At 34.2% G+C, this 11,984-nt stretch overlaps 1 protein-coding gene across 1 annotated transcript; it reads right to left on the bottom strand.

Annotated features, from left to right (window-relative positions):
* Positions 1-2,505: 2,505 nt before the first annotated feature.
* Positions 2,506-7,433, bottom strand: LOC107851620 (60S ribosomal protein L13a-4). The gene is made up of 4 exons (XM_016696704.2): positions 7,059-7,433; positions 4,363-4,479; positions 4,193-4,280; positions 2,506-2,835 (listed from the first exon to the last, which is right to left on the bottom strand). The coding sequence occupies exons 1-4, from the start codon at positions 7,328-7,330 to the stop codon at positions 2,692-2,694; spliced, it is 621 nt and encodes a 206-aa protein (XP_016552190.1). The 5' UTR covers positions 7,331-7,433; the 3' UTR covers positions 2,506-2,691.
* Positions 7,434-11,984: the final 4,551 nt, after the last annotated feature.

Raw genomic sequence — 11,984 nt, 5'->3', positions numbered from 1 at the left:
ATTCATTGCACTAGATAAATGATAAATGATGAGCCTTTTTGGTTTGAAATTATACTATTAATTGATGAGTCTTTTTAGTTTGAATTATACTATTAATTGATTAGGCACAACGTGTACGTCGAGAACATAATCTCAGATAAGAATATTTGACAACATGAAATTTAAAAAGCTTCTCATTCATTAAACCAGATAAATGATGAACGTTTTTAGTTTAAATTATACTATTAATTAATGAGCCTTTTTAGTTTGAATTATACTATTAATTGCTTAGACACAACGTATACGCTGAGAACATAATCTCAGATAGAAATGTATGAAATCAAAAATTAAAATAGAAGGTTAGTATTTCGAAAGTAGTTGAGTGTTGTCGCATTCTATGTGAGAGAAAAAGTGGGGTAGCCTCTCTCCCCATGTCCGTTTAGTAGACTTATTTATTGATGCATATTACTATCTATCGTTGCACTTATTTTGTTCTTGCTATTTTGGTCTCTTTTTTTTACAATCATGCATCGTTTACTTACTGGGAGAGATAGGGTTAGGAATGAGACTGTTCAGAAAAAGGTGAAAGTCGCTCCGATGGAGGATAAGATGCGAAAAATGAGGTTGAAATGGTTTGGATATGTGATGAGGAGGAACACTAATGCCCCAGTTCGTAGGTGTGAGAGGTTGGTTTTGGATGGTTTCAAATGGGGTAAGGTAGACCGAAGAAATATTGGAGGGAAAGTGATTAGACGTGACATCAAACAGTTACAGCTTACTAAGGACATGACCCTAAATAGGAAGGTAGGGAGGACGCGGATTAGGTTAGAGGACTAGTGTGTGTGGGTGAGTCGTAGATAGGAGTTAGGAAGTGCTTTGTTATAGTCTGACTAATAGTCTTAGGGCTGTGTATATAGGTAGAAGCTTTTAGTTAGGATGGTTTGAGATTTGTGGGTGTCTTATTTTTGTTATTCCATCTTATTTCATGTTGTATTACGACTTTATTTACTGTTTTTTTGTCCTGAGCCGGATCTATTAGAAACAATCTCTCTACTTTTTCGGTGATAGTGGTATGGACTGTGTACATTTTACCCTTTCCAGACCTCACTATGTGGGAATACGCTGAGTTTGTTGTTGTTGTATCATATACTTCCCTTTTGAGCCAAGAGTTTTAGAAACAATCTATCGACCTTACATACCCACCTTACAAATGTACCTCTTTTCTTACAATCATGTTTCAATTACTTCCCTTTTGAGTTCGAGTCTTTTAAAAACGGTCTATCTATCTTACAAAGATAGGGACAAAGTCAACGAGTATCCCCTACCTTTCGTGACCCCACTTATGAAATTACACCGAATATGTTGATGATATAAATATATATATATATATATATATATATATATATATAATTATTTATACTAATACATATATATATATATATAATTATATGTTTAAATATCAATACACTCAGCAATATTCTCCATCTTCAACAGTATGTATTTATCACTCATTCATAGGGGGTGGAAGGAGGGGAGTATCATGAGTGCGGCCATGTACTCCATGCATAGGTTGAGTAGGCATGGCCTTCTGTCACGATCTAAGCCAAGGCTCTAAACCTGGCACACATCCGATACTATTGCCAGTATGAGCGAACATTAGAGTATGAAAGAATGAAAAATATCTCCTAAATAACCTGTAGAAAAGCATATACATTAGTGATAAATACATACCGTTGAAAAACATTTCAACAGTATGTATTTATCACTCATTCATAGGGGGTGGAAGGAGGGGAGTATCATGACGGCAACCATATACTCCATGCATGGGTTGAGTAGGCATGGCCTTTTGCCACGATCCAGCGGAGGCTTTGAACCTGACACACATTCGATACTATTGCCAGCACAAGCGAACATTAGAGTATGGAACAATGAAAAACATCTCCTAAATGTCTTGTTGCGTCCCAATTGTAAGTGTGACGCACTTCACACCCATAAAAAAAAACTACTAGACACGACTTCATAGACGCTCTAGGATACTTAAACTGTGATACCAAGTTTGTTACGACCTGACCCGGGCCCTTCCGTGGTCAAACGCCTCATTAGAATCTCTATCTTCTACCATTAGTGAGCCTCTTTCCTAACAGGTGGTTGGACGAAATATGATTTCTTTATATTTTTTTTTCTTCAATATTGATACTTATTAGAGGCTTCACGGATTGGAGTAGTTGTCCATCAGACTTTCTAATTTCCACTCTTTATTTATTATAACAATTAGTATTGTTGGACATTATGCGGTGCTAATAAACTTTGATGAAGTTTTATCCCTTGAGGAAATCTTAAATAAATTTTATACTATTTCCTCTTTATTCATTTGTATTAAAAGTATGCTCAGGTGATATGCTAGAACATTCGCTCGTAGTAGCAATAATATCGGGTGCATGCCACGTCCAGGATCTCGGCTCGGGTCGTGACACCTTCACACTTGAAAGGAATGCACAACAGGGAATAGATCAACCATCACATAAATCGCAGATCAAATTCTATCGAACCTAAATTGAACAGGTAAAAACACAAGAGGTTCAAGAGGAGACAACATCAGTATCACTAAAAACATGTTCAATTTCACCACCAAAAACAATGAAAGATTAATTGGTCTGCAGACACACTCAAATCTTCAACAAAATTGTATTTCGAATAACTATGTTCTCACTTTCAATACTTGATCGGAGCAATAACCGCGAGTTGAGGTCCAAGCTTCTCCTCGGCAGCTTTCTCAGCCTTAACTCTAAGTTTTGCCAACTGCTTTCTCCTGTCATATGTTACCTGAGCTCTCTCCTTCCTCTTGTTCTCAAGATCCTGTCGTAATCATGATTTACAGATAAGTAAGCGACCGTATGATGACCATGGGAATGACCAGAGAAGTAAAATTGATAATGAAAACAGAAAACTAGGATGCGTATTCATATATCGCATACTAGAATGAAAACTTTGAGGGCTTGACATACACAAATTGCAGAAACAGTAACCCGACTTATGAAGCTAACGACCTCATAATTACACGGATAAGGGCTATGCAGGAAAAAGGGAACACTAAATGATGCTGAGCACAGAAAAAATTCTTATCGATTATAACGCTAAGATGATCTTAATGTAATATCTTACAAGAATTATCTCATGATTACCACATTTTGTTCCTCTATACAACAAGAAACCAAGTTTAATATCACAAGTGGGATCTCGGGAGGGTGAGTGTATACAGGCAGACCTTACCCCTACCTTGAGAATGTAAAGAGGCTAATGATTTAGATGGTTCGGGCATGGGAGGAGGAGGTGTTTGGATGCCCCAGTAAAAAAAAAGGGAGGGGGCGGGGGGGGGGGTTGGCTATGGATGGTTTCATGCGGGTTAGAGGTAGGCCGAAGAATTTTGGAGAGAGGTGATTAGGCATGACATGAAGCAGTTGCAGCTTATGGAGGGCATGACCGTTGATAGAAAAGTGTGGAGGACGCGGATTAGGGTAGAGGATTAGTGTGGTGGTGAGGCTGGCTATGGATTGTTTCATGCGGGGTAAAGGTAGGCGGAAGAAATATTGGAGGGAGGTGATTAGGCATGACATGAAGCAGTTGCAGCTTATGGAGGACATGACCCTTGATAGAAAAGTGTGGAGGACGCGGATTAGTGGGTAGAAGTGCGTCCTTACTAATAAGGAGGAGTGCTTTGTGTAGTTGTGCCTATAGTCATAGTGTTATGTTATGCATGTGCCTTGTAGTTTATTGTCTGTGGTGTTTTGGTGGTGTTGGTGATCTCGAATAGATAGTTTATGATATTAATCTATGGCTGTCATGTTTCTTATATCGTTCTGTTGTGTGTTTTTATGTTTTTTTTGTTTGTTTGTTCGTTATATTGGTGTTTGTCCCGAGCCGGGGGTCTATCGAAAATAGCCTCTCCACTTCATTTGAGGTAGTGGTATAGGTTGCGTACAGTTAAACCCTCCCCAGACCCCACTTTGTGAGATTACACTAGGTATGTTGTTGTTTTATAAGACATCTGAAGTGAACAAAACAATTAGTAATAGAAATCTAAGAATGGGAAAACAACAAGATTATTAATAATATTCATTGGTATGGAATTTTGCTCGTCGATATATTTGAATTATATCCAAACCAACCGGGAAGAACCAAGGGGGTATGAAAAGGAGAAGATGAAGAAACTTACCTTGATAGTATCGTAATGGTTCCATCCAACCTCTGATGAAAGTTTGCCCAAGAGACAGTACTTGTGTCCTGCTTGGATCCTCAATACCCTAGTAAAAAAGTACAACGTTTTCAGTGTTACGAAAACAATGATACTAGAATATTTAAATTATCTCGGCAGCTTCAACTCACTTTAGAGCATCCGGAATAACCATCCTCTTAATCTTGTCATATGGAGGCGGGACTCCCTCATAAACCTTCAAGCGGGCAAGTGCAGCTGCCCCGCGCTTGGTCTTGTGGGGAATCATCCTAAGGTAACATAAAGAGACATAATCAGGGAAAAAGAGATAGTTCTAAACGGCCAAATCAACTAAAATCCTCATCAATCAAACAGGAAAACAGAACGAGCATGAGAGTGAGCAAGTGGATTGTGTCAATTACAAATGATAAGAAATAAGCATTGAACACCTAGACAACCATGCATGTTTAATTCTTAACAGGTCTTCCTAGTTCCTTCAGTAAATGCTCATCCAAGTTCAATCCGCAATTTAAACAAAACATTCATAGGCATTCAAACAAAGACGGAAGGCCCACACAAGCCTTAATTAAAACTCAACAACATACCTAACAAAATCAATGGACATCGAGGCAGATACTAACTACCTACAGGAAAGCTGAATTAATTGTTGTATACACCTGCTATGTTGTTTCTAAAATGAAATCGACGGAGCCTAGCTCTGCCAGTATCTGATATATGCATCCTTAATACAAATTTAAGGTAGCCCTTTAGACTAGTCAAATAATACTACATCGTTCATGTAAAAGATACATCTACAACTACAATAGTTATGCCTTAATTCAATACTAGTTGTGGTCAGTAAGGTGAATCCCCGTTATCTTCTACGCTTCTCTTTTGCTTGATAGATAATTATCTATTATGCTTCTATTGGCATTCGCTTCATTCCAATCCTTATACATAAATAAATTTAAGTTTTGTGCATTGTCAGTGTACAAAATATTACTCAATTTTTTCTTTTTCATTTTTTATGTAAAAAATTGGGTAAACTGCAATAGCAGGTCAAGTGTACCTAGGACAAGTGTATCTGATAGTGTAGAATAGTTTGTACATTGACAGTACACAAAACTTAAAGTCTACATAAATTCAAGGTTCTAGAACACAAGACATCCTAAAATATTCCCCTGAAATGATCTCGTGTAACAGCAAGTAGCATACACATCAAAATAAAAAGGGAATAACATGTATTGGACTTTCTAAAGGGTATTTATTTAACTAATGCATCAACACAATAGCTAGAAATTTGGAGCTAGAAATTTGGACTTTCAACATAAATTCAAGCTTCTAGATTCTAGAACAGGAGGTCCTTACGACTGAATCTCTAGTTACAACCAGCTGCATACACAATGGAAAAATAAAAAATAAAACCATACCCACGAATAGTACGCCAGAAGATCTTAGAAGGAGCACGATAATGGAAAGGACCATGAGAGGGTTTAGTATTCATTCTCTTCCTTAAAAATCTCAAATACTTCATTTTCTGTCTAACAAAACCACCAGATAAACAAATTTCTTCACATCTAACAACTTTTTGTCCATTAAGTAATTCTTTAGCTAAGATTGATGATAGTCTTAGCTAAACTTAGTAGAAGAGATAGGGTTAGAAATGAGATTATCCAAGATAAGGTGGGAGTGGTTTCAATGGAAGACAAGATGCAAGAAGTGAGTTTGCAATGGTTCGGGCATGTGATGAGGAGGTTCACAGATGCTCTAGTACGGAGGTGGGAGAGACTGGCTATGGAAGGTTCCAGGTGGGGTAGAGGTAGGCCGAACAAATACTGGAGGGAGGTGATTACACATGAAATTGAACGGTTACAACTTATGAAGGACATGACACTTGATAGGAACGTACGGAGGATGCAAACTAGGGCAAAGGATTAGTGAATAGGAGTGCGTCTGTAATAGTAGGGAGGAGGCGCTTTGTTTGTAACTAGGCCTGTAGTTTCTTGTTTGTAGTGTTCTGATGATGTTTGTGATCTCAAATAGATAGTTTATAGTATTATATGCCGGTGTCTTGTTTCTTTTATTATCTAGCAGTGTGTTATCCTATTTTGTTGTTTATTTTTATGTTTTTTGTTTGTTATATTGTTATCTGTCATGAGCCGATGGTCTACCTCCCCAGACCCCACTAATATGTTGTTATTGTTGATAGTCTCCCTAGCATATGGTGACGGGCATCCACCACAATATGCCTTGCGCTTATTCCAAAACCTAATACTACCATTTTTCCCCTCTCACCGTAATTAGAATGAATATTTAAATCTTCTTTTAGTCATTCCCAAATATTGAATACTCCATTTTAAACACAACAGCTATCGAAAACTAAAAATAATATCACATTCAAACACAATAACAATACCAAACACAACAATTATCAAAATCTCGAAACAACAAACGAAGCCGTGCAAACATACCCACGAATAGTACGCCATAGAATCTTAGAAGGAGCACGAAAATGAATAGGACCATGAGAGGGTTTAGTGTTCATTCGCTTCCTTAAAAATCTCAAATACTTCATTTTCTGTCTAACAAGTCCACCTGATAAGCAAATTTCTTCACATCTAACAACAACAACTTTCTGCCCATTAAGTAATTCTTTAGCTAATATTGATGATAATCACTTATTCCTGAACCTGGGACTCCCATTTTTTACTCTCTCACCGTAATTAGAATGAGTATTAAATCTTCTTTATATCTTTCAAGTCATTGTTAAATATTGAATACTATCGAAAACTAAAAATAATAACATATTCAAACACAATGACGATACCAAACACAATAATTAACAACAAAAGAAGCCAACCCAACGTACCCACGAATAGTACGCCAAAGAATCTTAGAAGGAGCACGAAAATGAATAGGACCATGAGAGGGTTTAGTATTCATTCGCTTCCTTAAAAACCTCAGATACTTCATTTTCTGTCTAACAAGTCCACCAGATAAGCAAATTTCTTCACATCTAACAACAACAACTTTCTGTCCATTGAGTAATTCTTTAGCTAATATTGATGACAATCTCCCTAGCATATGGTGTCGAGCGTCTACCACTATACGCCTTGCGCTTATACCTGAACCACATACCATTTTTGAAATTTGAATTACACGCGCGCACACAGTGAATTTGCTATGTTTGTGGAAGAGGAGGAGTGTAGGGTTTTGATTGGTGTTTAAATGGGCATTTGATTGAGTTTATATGATTTGGGCTTTTTTCTGTTTTTGGGCCTATTAGATATGGGATTAGGACAAACAACATAAATTTCGACAATTTTTAACTTAATTGCAGAAAATTCCATCATTTTACATAATGAAAAAATACATAATATAGTATATTTAAGTATTAAATTACAAAAAATAGCAACACTTTTATCAAATTACATTTTGTAGCATATGTATTTGTATTTTTGTAGTAACAGTTTGCAAAAATACAAAATACATATCGATCATAAGGGCAATAAAAATCATATATATTTGTATTTTTGTAGCAACATTTTGCAAAAATACAAAATACAACTTGCTATATTATGTAATTATGAAATTGTTGCTATGAAACTCTTAACTAAGGGGATATGTATGTTATTTCTGAATTTTACCCTTACATAATTACTAAGAATCCCGATTTTAAGTCTGTCGAGATACATAATTAACGTTCGTTATTTTTTTTCCATTTTGGATCTGTCTATATAGACATACATCAAACAAAGATACATTTTTCCTTTGTAAAGATACACAATTGGTTCCTTAAACATTTTTTTTTCGATTTTGGATCTATCAAGATAAATAATACATCCGAAGAAGATATATTTTTTCCTTTATAAAGATACATAATTATCTCTTGCTACAATTTTTTCGATTTTGAGTCTGTCGAGATTATTTTTTCCCTTTGTAAAGATATAGAATTAGCTCCTGATATATTTTTTTCGACTTTAGATCTGCCGAGATGCATAATACATTCAATGGAGATATATTTTTTCTTTGTAAAGATACATAATTAGATCTCGATATATTTTTTCTGATTTTGTGTCTGTCGAGATACATAACCAGCTTTAGATACATCCAATAAAGATAAATAATTCGTTGAAATTTTTGTAATTACTTTGTAAGGAATATGGTGAGTTAAGATGTATATTTGTGTTATTTTTCCTTATTTAGATGATCAATGGCTCACATGATTTTTTGATGAAATTAGTTGATTGAGTAACTAACTATATGTCTTGTATTTATTTAAGAGAAAAGACATCTTTCCTCCCTGAACTTGTCCTCCAAACTCACTTTAGCACTTAAACTTAACTTCCGTTTATTTACCTCCCTTAACAACTTTCAAGTGAATTAATTTCAACCTCAAAATCAAAATCTCATTCTCACACGGAGAGTGCACTACACACGCGCCACATCATTGCCAAATCAGTGCCACATCAGTGCCATGTCATTGCCACGTAAGAAATTATATTTTAAAAAAATTCCACACACTTACTTTTTATATATTTAAAAAAAGAAAGAAAAAAGATATATATATATATATACTATTTTTTATATATAAAATATATATTTTTTTAAATATATATATATATATATATTTAAAAGAGTATTTTTTTTTATATATGTATTTTTTATAAAAATATATATTTTATATAAATAAAATAGACCCCACCCCCTTTGTTCTCCCCCACCCTACCCCCTTCATTCTTCTTCTTCATAGACCCCACCCGCTTCGTTTTTTTTTTTCCTCCTTTTTCTCCCTGAAAATGCACATCGCACACACATTGCACACACAAAATCAGAGAAAAGAGATTAAGCGAGAGAGGAGAATCGGAGGGAGAGAGAGAAGAAACAGTGAGATGAGAGGGACAAGAATCGAAGGGAGAGAGAGAAAAAACAGTGAGCCGAGAGAGAGGAATCGGAGGGAGAGAGAGAGAGAAAAAACAGTGAGAAGAGAGAGATGGGTTGCGTTGAATTTTTTGGTGAGAAAATCCTCGCTGGATTTTGTCATGCAGATCGGAAACTGACTACACCAGTCGAAGATAGGTAAAATCGATCAAAATCCGTTAGCAGCGACTCATTTCGGTTTGTTCTCCGGCCAAGTTCGACGGAATTTTTAAAAGCAGCCCCACATCAACTGAAATTGATTGTTTATGATCTGATTCCGGTGATATTCGATGGGAGCGGGTGAAACAGGGTCGGGTTATGTGAGAATCTGATCTGTCCGTTTGCTATTTCTTAGTATCGAGTTGATTTTTTTTGTGGTTAAGGTTTTGTCGTTCGAGGTATTCCGGTCGAAGAAGTTAAAAATGTTTCTGATGAAGAAGATGAAGTTCTTTCTTGATTTTTCTAATTTTATATATACATATATATATATATAGAGAGAGAGAGAGATAGATAATAATAATAAAGTGGGTCCTTTTTAAAAAAAAAATTCACTCATTTTTTTTTTGCCACGTCAGCCGTAGGGGGTAAATAAACGAAAGTTAAGTTTAAGTGCTAAAGTGATTTTAGAGGACAAGTTCAAGGGGGGAGATGTCTTTTCTCTTTATTTAAAGAAGTACTAAGAGTTTAAAAAACTTACGTTCATTTGACGGTACAAAAATATGTGGAGCTCAACATGTCTGAAAGTACATGAGAACATACGTTTATTTGTTGATATTATTACCACTTACCAGTATTCAATATCGAGTCATTCATAGCACTACTATATCATGTCCTATTCATTACGGGTAGAAGTGAATTGATAAACTGAAGGACAAAATTCAGAAATAACATATTTATCCCCTTAATTATGAGTTTTATAGCAACAGTTTCATAATTACATAATATAACAAGTTGTATTTTTGCAAATTGTTGCTACAAAAATACAAATATATATGATTTTTACTGCCCTTATGATCGATATATATTTTGTAGTTTTGCAAACTGTTGCTATAAAAATACAAATACATATGCTACAAAATGTAATTTGATAAAAGTATTGTTATTTTTTATAATTTAATACTTACATATGCTATTTATGTACTTTTTTACTGCTATATTTGATAAGTAGTTAAACTATCACTATAACTAATAATTTGGGCTCAAAGTTCCCTATTTCTGAAATTTTGATTTCTCATATGGTGATTATTGTTTGCTTTTGGAGTCCGAATAAATTTAAATTTACACTAAAAATCTCACATTAAAATATATCTCAAGATTTTCTCAAATTCATTGAAAATTACATATAACAAAGAGATTTCGAAAATATATAACTGTAGCAAAAAAATTTATTGGGTTAAATTCCGACCCCCATAAAGGCGCAACGATCCGCATAATAACTTAGAGAGAATACGTGAAATAACTATGTTTCTTCTCTGACGATTAATCAACAATTCAAAGTGTTTTTCTGTGTATTCTTAATAAACCAATGTTTATATATAGATGTAGGATGATCTGTTATATGTATTGTGTAATTGTAAATTAAAGATGAAAATTTAAATTAAATTAAATATGTTAGATGATAGTTATATCTAAATCAAAAAAACAAAAAACAAAGAGAAACTAATCATGCATTAATTTACATCACAAAAGTAATCCGGAATCAATTAAAAAAATTCATATTATATATTAACAAGATAAGGATATACAAACCACCAAATAATATACCAAATATTTATACTCAAAATTTAGTTTCTTCAATTCATTTTGGCCCTATTAACATTAATAAATATTTTAAAAATTTGACCCCATTACACCACATTTTTTAGGTCCATGCATTATGACAAAATAACAATCGTCACTTGTATTGGACACAACATTAAAGTAAATGGACATATCATTTTCATGGTACACAAAAAACTATTATTTTATTGTAGTACTGAAAAAGAAAATCTTGTTTATTTTGAACAATAATTATACCATATAGTTTCAATTATTGTTTCTATATATTGATTTATGAAATAGCACTTAGCAATAGAGTAAAAAAAAAGGATAATTAAATAGAAGAAGAGTCATATATGGGAGATGATAATAAAGTTTTGAAAACATATGATGAAGTTTCTTTGCATAATAATCCTAATGATTGTTGGGTTATCATAAATGCTAAGGTATGTATACAAAACTTTCACTATTTCACTAAGTCAGTTCGATGCACAAAATATTTCGTATTTATGCAGGTTTTAGAGAAGAATCGTACTATCGTAACTTAGTAGCTTTTAGATTCGTGATGTGCAGGTCACGCGAATTTCCTCTTGGATCTAAATGAAAATTTTCATTTCGTCGAAAAAAATTAGGTTTAATTATATTATGTTGTTTGTATGTATGATCTCAAATGACATGTCTTATTGTATTTATGGAAGTCAACTTTGATCATGTCATATAGAGCAAAATTATGATATGATGATAGAATTTAATTTTGAAACAAATTTGTATTTTAGAAATTACATAAAAGTATTTAATATATGCAGGTATACAATGTAACAAACTTCCTATATGATCATCCTGGTGGTGAAGAAGTCTTATTGGAAGCAGCAGGTAACCCCCCACCCCCCAGCCCCAACCCCAAATCCATATATACAAATGATATACATATAAAAGTATATAGTGATTTTAATAAAATATCTACCGGTGCGTGTCGAATCCTTCAAAAATAATGTATTATGAAGAATCCGACACGGGTGCGACAACACTTTTGAAAAGTCCGAGCAACTTAGGCGAGAATGAATTGGTCGTATTTGATAAGGAGCGCTTTGAAACAGTGTAATTTTCTCCCTTTTTC

Source organism: Capsicum annuum, chromosome 12 (genome assembly GCF_002878395.1).
Source record: "Capsicum annuum cultivar UCD-10X-F1 chromosome 12, UCD10Xv1.1, whole genome shotgun sequence".
In the NCBI taxonomy this organism is placed as follows: Eukaryota; Viridiplantae; Streptophyta; class Magnoliopsida; order Solanales; family Solanaceae; genus Capsicum; species Capsicum annuum.
Note: the sequence above shows the minus strand (reverse complement) of the source record. Positions and strands in the feature narration are given on the sequence as shown.